This window comes from Mirounga angustirostris, unplaced genomic scaffold (genome assembly GCF_029215605.1).
Source record: "Mirounga angustirostris isolate CCGP_5_RB_7025 unplaced genomic scaffold, mMirAng1.0.hap1 SCAF_4, whole genome shotgun sequence".
Classification (NCBI taxonomy): Eukaryota; Metazoa; Chordata; class Mammalia; order Carnivora; family Phocidae; genus Mirounga; species Mirounga angustirostris.
In genome coordinates, this window is record NW_026991712.1 from 25513004 (window position 1) to 25526321 (window position 13318).

Genomic DNA, 13318 nt, shown 5'->3' on the forward strand with positions numbered 1-13318 from the left:
ATTGAGCAATTATTTTCATTTAGAATAATATGTATTTTGTCTCTTAAAGTTTTATTTGGTTACTACATATCTTCCTTCCTCACTATGTTCACTGTGTTTATTTTTTCTGTAAAGGGTAACATAATGAATATTTTAGACTTTGCATGGTACATATGGTCTCTATCTTATATTTATCTTTGATTCTAGTTTGTTTTTCATCTGTTTTTAAAATTATAAAAATCATGCCTAGCTGTTAGGCCATACAAAAACAGGGTATAGTCCACATAGAGCTTGGCATATTCTTTGCCAAGCCTTGCTTTAAATTGTAGAACAAAATTATAACAATTCCAACATCTCCATCATTTTTGTTTAGTTTCTATTGAGTAATAGTTTTCTTGGTAATGGGTTGTATTTTTCTGCCTCTTGAGAGGACTACTACTTTTTTACTAGATGTTGAACATTGTGAATTTTAAGTTATTGAGTGTTGGATTTAGTTTTCATCCTTTAAGAATGTTGGATTTTCTCCTGATATAAAGCAAAGTTACATTGGGTCCAGAGAGTGTCTTTGAGGTTTGTTTTCAAATTTTGTTAGGGCAGTTCTAGAGTAAATTTTGCTCTGGGGATTGTTTAGCCCCGTTAATGAAGTTCATCCCTTCTGAATTTCTACTGAATACTCTGGTTATGTAAAGAGAACTCTCTACCCTAGCTGGAGGAATTTGCAAAATACCCAACCCTGTGTGCTCTCTTGGAGCCATTCAGCACAAAGATCCTTGGTCTCTCTCTGCCTGTCTGCATAGAATTTCACCCTTTATGTGCATTTGCTCATATTTAGCGAAGATCTAGGGCACTACTTTGTAGATTTTGTGAGTTTTTTTGACAGAGCTCCCTCTCTGAATCCTGTCTTACAACTTTGGGCATGTCATGCTCCCTGAACACTGTCTACTTAGCTCAGGGAGAGCATCATGTTCTACTGATAATCCCCATCTCTGGTGCTGAATGTGCTTCTAGATAGAAAGCCAGGCAATTATAGGGCTCTCCTCCTTTATTCCTCTCCTTTCTGAGAGTCACAATTCTGTATGGCCCTGTTGCAGTGTTAAAAAAATTTTATTTTGCTTAGTTTTTAATTTTTTTTTTTTTGAAGAAAGGCATGTAAATTTGCTCCCTGTTGCTCTGTCATGCCTCCCTCTTGGTTGAAAATTTTTTTCCTCCAAATCTTTAAATAATTTAAATTATCATTGAATGGATGATTTTTATTTCTTTCTTATTTGGAGATTTTAAGGTAAATATTAAAATAAAAATCCCTGCATTTATTAATTACTTTCCTCAGTGCATTAACTTACCTTCTCATTTTCTAAACATGTTTCTTAGGAAGGTAAATATAAATTAAGGTAAGATACTTGCTCCAATGCATATTTGAGTATTTAGGAATAAACCCTCAATGCTGAGTGCCATGATGCTTAGCTTACTTTCCCTTTCCATGAAGTGTTCATCTGGATGAGCGATGAATGTTTTTCTTCTTCAAGTTGTTATAAATCTGATTCTCAGATGAATTTAATTTTATCTGTTCTGGTATGAAAGGAACTGAGGGGACTGGACTAAGAAATGAAAATAAGGGCACTTTGGTTTTCTCCATAATCATAAAAAATCTACTTCTCTTTTCCTTAAAACTTGGAACAGCATTATGTGTTGTGCCTTGAAAAACATAAAACTACCAATCTAGAAGATGTACAATTTATCTCCCTGTTGCACCATTTTCTTCTCTATGAGAAAAATGTTTCTCCTTAAACATGAAGATGCATAAGGCTGAACTATGAAATGTAAACAAGGATAGCCACAGAAATGGAACGGCTGCTCTGCATATGTAATATAATGGATAATTAATGAATGTAATATCTAAATAGTTTATCTAATTAAGAGGTACAACAGTGATCCCTGTCTACAAAGGAGCAATAATCCATGTAGATGTCAGTTTTACTTGACTGCTAATAGAAGGTTGAGATTTAACAAGGGAGAGTTGCAAAAAAAATTTCCCATGATATAGTCTGACATTGGATTGAATGCTTAGCATCTGGAATTCACCAAGTATACTCATTTTCTATGATTTACAGTTCATTTATCTTTTTTGATAAACAAGCCTAATTCCTGTCACCCTTGTGCCCCATCCCTAAGCTATTTCAGAAGAAACTGATAGCAGGGCAGAGCATAGTATGAGATCAATATCTGCAAAGATGTGCTACAGAAAACTGTTTTAAGTGTTTTTTTGATGCTGTGTGTGTTTTTTTTTTTGTGTGTGTGTGTTTTTTTGTACTGTCATGTTTTGGGGCAGTTCCAATTTACAAGATCTTAAATGAAATGTATGGTTTCCTACCCAAAGCCAAAACAAAGTCTGGTATTTTCAGTATCTAAATGAGTGTCACAGAAATGAAAAGTAAATAAAATTTAATTTTAGGAAAAATATATTTGTGGGGAAATATTAAACTTTTTTCTTAATATTTACACTTAAATACAACTAATTTTTTATCTTATTTATGACTTTTCTCCCTGCTCTATAGGTGAGAGATTAAAGAGATTGTTTAACAAGTTTACATAAATTCAGTTATTTTAAAGAAGTAGAAGTTATTTGATGATAGCTTTATAATATTGTAAACAAGGAAAATTAGGTTTAGTAGAACTTTAAATTTAACAGCCATAGTTTTTATCAATAGATTTAGTACATTAATAATTTGAGAGTTGATAGTATTTTCCCCAGACTATTGGAATAAGTCCTAAGTCAGAAAGATCATTTAAAAAAAAAAAAGCTTATTCTTAAAAGACCACATTGCCCTCATTGATTCTATTGGCTGAACTGGTTGTTTTCTTCCTGTTTTACAATAAATTGACTGCAAGCTTCCTAACATGCAACTTTCCATCATCCAGTATATGTATATGTATACACATACACATATATTTTTAAAATAGCATGTTTTCAATCTTACAACCTATGCACTTTTCTTAGAACAAGAGTAGAGAAACCACTAACCTTTTTATTATGCACTATATTCTTTATATAATAAGTAACTACATTTTGAAGCCAACACAACTTCTAGTTAACTACAAGATAAATCTGAGATATTCAATCACATTGCTTTACTCTTTAGGTGAAAAAGTATTATTCTTAAAAACAGGCCTAAGAGGAGTATTCTAACTTATTTTGTCATGATGCTATTTATTCCAAAGCGCCTACAAAGATCAAACTAATCTTTTGAAGATACTGAGATAAAAATACGCTAAAACACTGAAAAACAAAAGATTGTTTATCTTTTTTTTTTTAAAGATTTTATTTATTTATTTGAGAGAGAGAGAATGAGAAAGAGAGCACATGAGAGGGGGGAGGGTCCGAGGGAGAAGCAGACTCCCTGCCGAGCAGGGAGCCCGATGCGGGACTCGATCCCAGGACTCCAGGATCATGACCTGAGCCGAAGGCAGTCGCTTAACCAACTGAGCCACCCAGGCGCCCAAAAGATTGTTTATCTTGAGGAAGCAATAAATCATGGAAAAATTTGCCTGAATTCTTGATTCAGCCCCCTAATCTGATCCTCTATTTTCTCATTCCTCTGTCAACTCCAAAGAGCTGCCAGACTGATATTTTCAAAACCCAGTCCAATCATGTCATCTCTGCTGAAAACCCATCAATAACTTTCCATTGCTCTAAAAAAATTCCATAAGCTTGTCAGAAAGGTTCTACAAGGTCTAGCTGCTAGTTGCCCTTCCAGCTGTATTTGGTACCACATCGCCCCTCACTGTCTTGGCAAAAGCACGCAGATTTTCTGTTTGGAGAATGCCCATTTCCTCCAGGGAAGTGTCAGTATACCTATTCAGAACACGTTTCCTTCTGCTTCTCATCTAGTTAATGATTGCTATTCACCTTTCAGGCTTCAAATCTAAACTTTCAGGTTCTAATCACTTCCTCAAAGAGTCTGTGTTCCTGAATTCCCTAACTAGTTCAAAGCCCACCATATGACATCAGTACTAAATGCTCTTTATTCACAGTGCCTGACAGAAATGTAATTTTAAGTGTTTGTTCTGTCATTTGTTTAGAACCTCACACTCTACTGGACAGAATGCTCAATGAAGGCAGAGATTACCCTAACTTTTGATCATCACTGTAGCCCGAGAGACTAACACACTTCCCCCTTGGCACCTTATAGATCTCAATGGATATGTTTTGAACAGATGTCTAAATGAATTCACTTCAAAATTAACAGAAAAATTTACAAATAGCCAATATGATCACATATGTGTCTGGAGTCTGTTAAGAAATGGTTCTCTTGAACAAACTTAGTGACTCCTGCCCTTTCTGTGAATTGTTGGACAGAAGATCTTGCAGGCCACACTAATCCAGCAGGCAAGCTTGGTGGCCAGGACAGGGTGATGCTGAATGAACTCAAAGACCAACTCACTTTGACCAGTGAGCAGGCAATGTTACTTAGCAGAGAAAGCACAGCACTGGATTTGAGGGTTTCATGGCTTTTTCTAATGCTGCCTTCCAGTTGTTCCAACTCTGTTATAAAATAAAAATTTTAGGGGTGCCTGGGTGGCTCAGTCGGTTAAGCAGTTGCCTTCAGCTCAGTTCATAATCCCAGGGTACCTGGGATCAAGCCTCTCATCAGGCTCCCTGCTCTGCGGGGAGCCTGCTTCTCCCTCTCCTTTTGCCTGCCTCTCTGCCTACTTGTGCTCTCTCTCTCTCTGTCAAAAAAAATAAATATAGTATTTAAAAAAATAAATAAAAATTTTAGTTTAGGTAATATATTTTGCTAAAACAGTCTATGGTTACAGAAAATGTATTGGCTTTTATAAGTATTGTATTAAATCTAGGCCAAATCACAATACAAATGTTACAGCATTCAGGTAGAGCCACCTAGCCAAACTGTTATATATCTAACATGTACTAAAAGCAAACTACCTATTTCACAATTTTGTCAGATGCTGATTCTATGATAGTCTCTGTATAGAGATAAGAGATAAACAGGAGTGCTGAACAAAGAACTTGATAGAAGAATTGGCAAGAACATTGGTTTCAGTGCTGGAAGATCTGTGTTCCCATCTTCTTTTCAAGTAAAAGCCACTCATACTTTTGGGTTGAGGTTATTTTGCTGTAAAATAAAAATTTCCCAAGAGAGAGCTATTCTATAAGTTGTGATCCATCTCATGTGTTAGGAATTTGGGTTGATTTCTCTCTTCTGTGAGCCTACATTGAGGATCTTCAAGGAAACCATGCAGAGAAATTGATTTGTATGGCCTGTAATGTTGGGGACACAGTGTATTATTACTAAACCATGGTTGAAATACTTAAATGTTGATGGTAAAGCCATAAGGCTGCAGGTGGGAAGAAACCACATTTCCACAGAGGATGAATAATAAATGAGGTATGTTTTCATTTGACCAAATGCAGGACTTTTGTGAGGGAGTTCTGGTCATGAATTGTCTTAGATCCTTCCCAAGAGGCCCACCTGGAAGGATAAGGAGACAGTTGGAAAGAAGATGGAAGTAAATTATTCTATATCCATGTTGTAAGGGAGAAATGTAGGCAGACAAACAGACACATTCCCCCACAAGAAGAGAAATGAATGGGACACCTCTGAGGATCCCATAAAGGTTCATGAGCAAAAGAACCATCTTTCTTTAATCATCTGCTAAAACCCTTGGAAATGGTACCAAATCAGTATCAGAAAAGGAAAAGAACTCATGTGCCCCAATCCCTTCCACATCCAACTCCAGGAGGAATCACAGAATGCTCGGTGAGTAGGGGTATATGAACAAAAATACTAGGAGGGAAAACGGGGAAGAAGAGCTCACTCTTCTGCCTTACCTTTGCCCCATCTGCCACAAGCCCAAGCTAGGGAAAGCAAAGAACCTTAACCCAATGAAATCAATTATTTTGTGAGTAGCCAGCACTAGAAGTATTAATCAACGAATTGAGATTTTTGAATAAGAAAGGATTTTTAAAAAATTTTAATGTCAACTGAAATATATGTTTGCCTGGGACTGTAATCTAGAGAAATGGAAATAAATAGCTCACAGAGCTATGGTTTGAATAGGTTGTGTACTAGTTACACTACAAATATATGATAGTGTAACATTTTATTTCCAAAGTACTACTCAGTCCTGATGTTGGTACTGGGAAGACAAAGAGTAGAGGTAATTTGGGGTCAGGGATAGGGGAGAGCAGGACATGCTTACCAGAGGTTAAAGTTAAATACTGAGGGAAGGCACTGTGTGTTCTGCCAAGAAAGTTGTAATAATATGCCTCATAGTCTAAACAGGACCACAAGTTCTTTCTAATTACCCCCCAAAATTTAAAAATATAGAGAGGGCAGGGTGCCTGGTGGCTCAGTCATTAAGTGTCTGCCTTGGGCTCAGGTCATGATCTCGGGGTCCTGGGATCGAGCCCGCATCCAGCTCCCTGCTTCATGGGAAGCCTGCTTCTGCCTCTCCCGCTCCCCCTGTTTGTGTTCCCTCTCTCACTGTGTCTCTCTCTGTCAAATAAATAAATAAAATCTTAAAAAAAAAAAAAGAGGGCATGCAATGAAAATAAATATAACTTTTACAATAGTGGGTGATAAAAGTTAAATATCTTTTAAGATTAATAAACTTTTGCTTTCAATTTATGAATTATGGAGTTAAATGGATAAGGAGTGACAGGAAGAAGCTGATGTTATTTGATGTATACGGTATAGTAATAATGTTCCTGGTACCAAAGCATCTTGCTATTCCTGGCCCATTATGGAGTTAAACAGGTGGCTGTCCATCTCTATTAAAGTTATGGATATAAGTCATTACATCAAATAATATTTGGTCATTATAGGGCCAAATTTTTTCCTCTAACATTTGACTTAAATTGATGGAATTTTCCAAGTGGTTCAAGATAACCACCTAAATCTTGAGATAGTTTATTGTATAAATAAACTAGTAACCTATTAACTTGACTGAGCTGAACAGTGTTATGACAAGACAAATTTTACAGCTTCAATTTCTTTATAAAACAAAGAACTTTATCTTACACATCTCATACTAAACATAGATGGTCAAGTATCCCCTCTGTTAGAATACACCATTGGCCAAAAGTAGACTTGTGGAGAACACTGTTTGGAAAATGGGAACCATAAGTCCTAATATAAAGCTAGTAAAAATGTATTTATAATACAGTATATACATATATCACATAAATACTTAGCAAAATATGTTTACATTATTTGGTAGAGTTACAGGGACTGCATTACCAAAGATATATTAATTACTATATTATTTCTCTCTAAAGTTTCCTAGAAAAGTGATGTATTTTTTTAAGGATTTTATTTATTTATTTGAGAGAGAGAGAGAGAGAGAGCATGAACATGCATGCAAGTGGGGGGGAGAAGCAGATGGAGAGGGAGAGAGAGAATCTCAAGCAGATTCCGTGCCCAGTGTGGAGCCCATGAGATCATGGGCCTGAGCTGAAATCAAAGAGTCGGACACCCAACCAACTGAGCCACCCAGGTGCCCCAATGTATTTTTATTTAAAGTTTAATTTCACACATACTTTCAAAAGTTTTTGAAAAATGCCACTGACAAATATTATATTTTCTTTTAAATTTTCTTTATTTTGTACATACCTACATTAAAAAAATAAAAATAAAACTCAGTCGTACCATAAATGTGTACAAAGTGATTAAAGATTTCCCATAACAGACCTTAAGAACAATGTTGGTTTTGTTTTATTCACTTCATCACCTAATCAATGAAAAGAAAATCTTGGTCCTGTTATCCTGAGATTTAATAGGACTGTAAATTTTTACTTACTTTCATTGCTATTTCAACTAATGGTTATAAAATTGCCAAGATATAGATTATATTTATATATGTGTTTAAAATATTTTCATGGACTTCTCATTTTATTTAATCTTTATTAGTATAATATGCACTTGGTGTCACAATATTTGGACTGCTGTTTTTATCCAAAACTGTTAACAGAGTTGCTTTAATTGCATTTTTCTTAATGACATATAACTGAACATCTTGTCCTTGTTTTAACAGCTGAAGATGCGTGTGGAGGAACGATGAGAGGATCCAGTGGCATCATTTCAAGCCCTAGTTTTCCTAATGAGTACCATAACAATGCTGATTGCACTTGGACCATTGTAGCAGAGCCTGGGGACACAATTTCACTCATATTTACTGATTTCCAAATGGAAGAAAAGTATGATTACTTAGAAATAGAAGGTTCTGAGCCACCTACAATATGGTAAGTAAATAGTTGCTATTCTAACCTAGCATTGATGTCACTGCCTCAGGCTGACTGGGGATCAAAGCACAACTGTGTAAGGGCCTTTAAAGCTTTAGTTATTTAAAAGAACTTAAAGTTACAGGAAAGTTGTAAGGGGAAGCTGTCAAATTTGAGGGATATTTTTGAAGATAAGGGTACTAATACATCGAATAGATTGGAATTCTGAAAGATGGAACTTTCCATCAGTATTTAATTATCAGTCATTGAAAAGTAATGTGACTTAAGCACAACTGTGTAAGAAAAGAAAAGATGTTACTAATGTAATCTACAGTTATGTTCTTAGCATGCCAGTCCATAGTTGGTGTTTCCTTTCAAATTAATTGAATAATCTGGGAAATAATTTGCCTTTGTTTTTGTAAATAGCTCTTTAATCCATTGTCTGAAGGCAAAAATTCAACATTATGATCTGGGTTAGTATGGTCTGTTTTTTTACACACTTCAAGACATGGTTTCATGGCAACTGCAGAGTTTTCAGAACATGTTTTTGGAGTATAATATTTTTAGGAGAAAATGTTTCATTATACTATTTTAGAAATCTGAATGCACTGATAGGATTGAAGTGTAAAGTAGATTATGAATCAGTAACTGAGTGAAGAATGATGAGATTGGTATAGTAAGGCAATTGGTAAACACCAGACTTAAAAGGAAGGGCCTTTTAAGCCATGTAAAGGTTTGAATTTTCAAATGATTGTTCTTACTAAGTGCAAAGGTTGATCTGAAGAAGAGCTCAATTAGCTGCAGGAAGATCACTTAAGAGGTGATTTCTATAATCCAAGAAAAAAAAATCATGGTAGCCTGGATTAGAATGGTATTGATGGAGGTAAAGCAGTAGAATAAATTAGGGGGTATTTAGGGAGGCATAATGAAAAGGACTGTAGTGGATTGAGGAGTGATAAAGAAGGTAATGTTTAAATAAAACATCATTTTCTGATTGCACAAGTTGGTAAAGCCAGTAGAGATACTCACTGTTTTGGAAGTTGTTGAAGGAAGGTCAAGTTTGGAGTGGGAATGCTATGAATATTAAGAATTGTTTTTTATATCTATTTAGATTGAGGTCACTTTGAGATGTCCCATTTAAGCCACCTAATAGACAACTATGTCTGCTTATATGATTCAGGACTTCTCCACTGAAGTATAACTGATAGGATATAGTTGATATCTAAGGTAAATGAACCAATAGACATCAATAATATTGGCTAACTAGAGACAGGTTGGAATGAGAAGAAGTGAGGTAACTAGGACTGAGACTGAGCACCACCGGCAGCATATAAAGCCCAGGCTTAGGAGCATTATCCAGCAAAGGACACAGAGGAAGTGCATTTAGAGAGGCAGAAGGAATAAAGTGTCACATAGGCCAGAGAAGGAAAGTGTGAGGAAAGAGGAGACAATATTGTGGGCTGCTGCTGAAAGGACACTGAGTAAATGTTTAACAAAAAATATTTATAGTTATCTGGGATTTAGCAAAAGTACCACGTGGGTCTGTCATTCTAATACATTCCTTTGAAGGTAAGACAGAAGTTACACACTAGCTATACCCACTTTGATTTTTGTTTGCTTCTCTTCTTCCCTCAGGCTGTCAATACTCAGGGTTATATAACTTTTACTCTTCCCATGATAATTTCATGCCTAGGTGCAATGAAATTCAGCAGAATCCTGGTTTAAAATGTTAGAGAATTGGGGCGCCTGGGTGGCTCAGTCATTAAGCATCTGCCTTTGGTTCACGTCATGATCCCAGGGTCCTGGGATTGAGCCCCGCATCGGGCTCCCTGTTCCGCAGGAAGCCTGCTTCTTCCTCTCCCACTCCCCCTGCCTGTGTTCCCTCTCTTGCTGTCTCTCACTCTGTCAAATAAATAAATAAAATCTTAAAAAAAAAATGTTAGAGAATTCAAAAACTCTTGTTTTAGAAATTGTTACTTCTACAGTGATACATATTGGAACCATATCAAGGTGGATGATAATGTCAGGAATTTTCCAATAATTATACCATCTTTTGGTATGCAAGTGATTCCATTAAAAATCTTAGTTTTTAAACTCCCGATGTATTTGATTACTAGATATAAGGAAATTACAAAACAATTTCTAATTGTTTCTTTATTACCACTGAGTTCTAGAAACCAACACATTTGGTCTAGAAACTACCACATTTATTCTGGGGATCATAATATCCATATTTATGTTCATGTAGTCACTCTCTTTTCAGATTGTGGATTCTTAGCAAGGATTTGTGTTTCTATATGAACATCTATGTTTATGTTTCTGAGTTTCTAGAACAATGTACCTTGTCCAATAATAGCATCAGATCCATGAATTGCTCTTCTCTGCATTTTCTAATTAAATGACATTGGGACACTTTACTTATTTCCCTCTTCTTTAAGAAGAAAACAGTAACTGAGAAGTTTATTGTTTTACTGTTATTTATTTTTAATTTATTTTTATTTTTTATTATTATGTTCAATTAGCCAGCATATAGTACATCATTAGTTTTTGATGTGGTGTTCAAAGGTTCATTAGTTGCATGTAACACCCAGTGTTCATCACCACAAGTGCTCTCCTTAATACCCATCACCCAGTTACCACATCCCCCACCCCCCTCCCTTCTGTAACCCTCAGTTTTGTTCCCAGAGTCCAGATTAGTGTTACAGTAAATGTTTGGGTAGACTTGTCTGAATCCTGGAGATCTATCTATCTATCTATCTATCTATCTATCTATCTATCAATAAGTTCATTTAGTACTTTTCAAGAAAGTGATACAAATGCCCAAACTATATTATATTTCTATAAATGCCAGTTTAAAGAGACATAATGTCAGTAAATTAATAATACTGTATTTAGCTACTTCAGTATCACAAAGCAGTGTTCCTCTTAACTGTATTAGTTATGGAATTGATGTATAAAATGATCTGTGAATAATTAAAATAAAAATTTAAGTCTACTCCTGGCCCTCTAATTCCTTTAAATCCTTTAATGTTCTCATATTGTTTTAAGTCCTGGTTATCAAAATGAGAAATTATATTTCAGGTGGTATTGCATTGGTTCTTCCTATGCATTGCTCATATAATATTTTCAACTCATAATAGAATTCAAAAGAGAAATATGAATAAAGGAGAGGTTCACATTCTTTTCATTAAAATTACAAATGGTGCCTTTGACTTCAGGTCCCTCACCGAAGGACTGGGGACTTACCGTTGGCTATTGTACTTTAAATTTTGCTCCTAAAGTTCAGGCAGTGAGGCAAGTCCTGCGAAGGCTGTGTTTGACTTTGGCAACATAGACCAAGCCAGCCCAATAATCGTGCAGCACAGAGAGTACTATCAGCTAGTGCCTTTCTTGCAAGCTGTATATTGTAAATCAGTAAGTTCTAGTTTGTTAAACAACAGTCAGCAGCAACACTGTGTGATCTGACAGGAATGCAGTGAATCCAGTCAATTATTACTGGATGATAAAAGTTTCTGAGGCTTGTTCAATGTCAACTGATTCCATTGCAGTGAAATGAAAAATGACATAGCACAAAGACACTTAAGTTCCAGTTTCAGCTTTGACTGTTTATTGGTAGATGAAACTGGGTAAATTATGTCATCTGCTTAGAGCATCAGAATCCTCATCGGCAACATCAAGCTTTCTTTCAACTCTTAGTCTTTGGCATTACCTGCTTAGGTGCGACAACAGGGGCAATGAGGTGGGAAGTAATTAGATATTGCCTTATTTACAAAGCCTTGGTTGGAGAGTTGGATTAGATACTCTTTAAAATTGTTTCCAAACTTAATCTCTTGGTTCTTACTAGAATTCCATTCATTCTGTGCTCATTCAGGAATTATTTATTGGATATCTACAGCATGGCAGGCATTGTTCTAAGGGCATCAGCAACCAAAGTAATGGAGAGGCTTGCTTCTGCATAATTTTTTGCTCTATCAGGGGAAAAACCAATAAACAATAAACAATATAAATAAGTTAATGACACATTCTGTCTAGAGAGTGATAAGAAAGAAAAGATGAAGTAGGGTAAGAGAGGTCAGTAAAGCAACTGTAGGATGATGGAGGTTACCTACCTGAGAAGTTGAGATTTGAGCAGTCTTAAAGGAAGGGGGTTAGCCAACCAGAAATCTCAGCCATAGACATTCCAGACAGAAATGCATTTAGAGCAAAATACATAATCCAGAGTGGAGCTCATTTTGTTAAAGGAATAGCTAGTAGGTCATGTGACTGCAAAAGAATTGCATGGGTGAAAGTGGTAGAAAAGAAAAATAATTAATGGAGCCCAGCTCAAGACCCATATTTGGCTTTTAGTCTAAGTGAAATGCGGAGTCATTAAAGGGTTTTTAGCAAACTAGTGGCCAGACTTACTTTTAAAGGATCACTGTGGCTGCTTTGTGGGGAAAACTATAGGAAGAAAAAGTAGAAAAATAGACATTATTTGCAATAAGCTAGGTAAGATACTATAATTGTTAGGATTATGAAATAGCAGTGGCGGTGATGAAAATTGTTAGATTTTCAAGATAAAGTTAAGTGAATTTCCTAACTGATGAGATGTGAAGTTCAAGAAAAAGAAGAAACAACAACTCTAAGTAAGGATAGCTCTAAGGTTTCATGAAGACCTGACAGGATGAAATGTCCAGTGATACTGGAAAAGCTTTTGATTAAACTTGTGGAGATATGATATGGAACTGAATTCTGGACATGTTAAAGCTTGAGATGGCTAATTAGTATTCTGGTGATGATTTCAAGGAGGCAGTTGGATATATACAAGTCTTAGTTCAGAATTAAAGGTGTGGGATAGAGATCTAAATTTGGAAGTTTAGAATTGAAGTGATTATTAAATTAAAAGAAGAAAGGAAAAAGAAAAGAAAAGGCTAAGAACTGAGTTCTGGGACACTCCAAAAGTCAGGAAAACAAGGAAGAACAAGTAAAAGCATTTGAAAAGGAGAGTTGATGAGATAGGAGGAAAACCGGGAAAATATGGTTCTCTGGAAGCCAAATGAAGAAAACATAGGAAGAAGTAACTGATCCATTGTGTCAAATTTGATGATCAGCTAATAAGAT

The 13318-nt window shown here is 35.7% G+C and overlaps 1 protein-coding gene across 3 annotated transcripts in view; it reads left to right on the top strand.

The window, feature by feature from the left end:
• CSMD3 (CUB and Sushi multiple domains 3) overlaps window positions 1–13318 on the top strand; it is a 1202189-nt gene that overhangs the window by 347884 nt on the left and 840987 nt on the right. For all 3 annotated transcript variants that reach the window (XM_045896021.3, XM_045896023.3, XM_045896024.3), the window contains exon 5: window positions 8032–8239. In XM_045896021.3, coding sequence (XP_045751977.1) covers window positions 8032–8239 — 208 coding nt within the window. The remainder of the gene's footprint in view (window positions 1–8031; window positions 8240–13318) is intronic.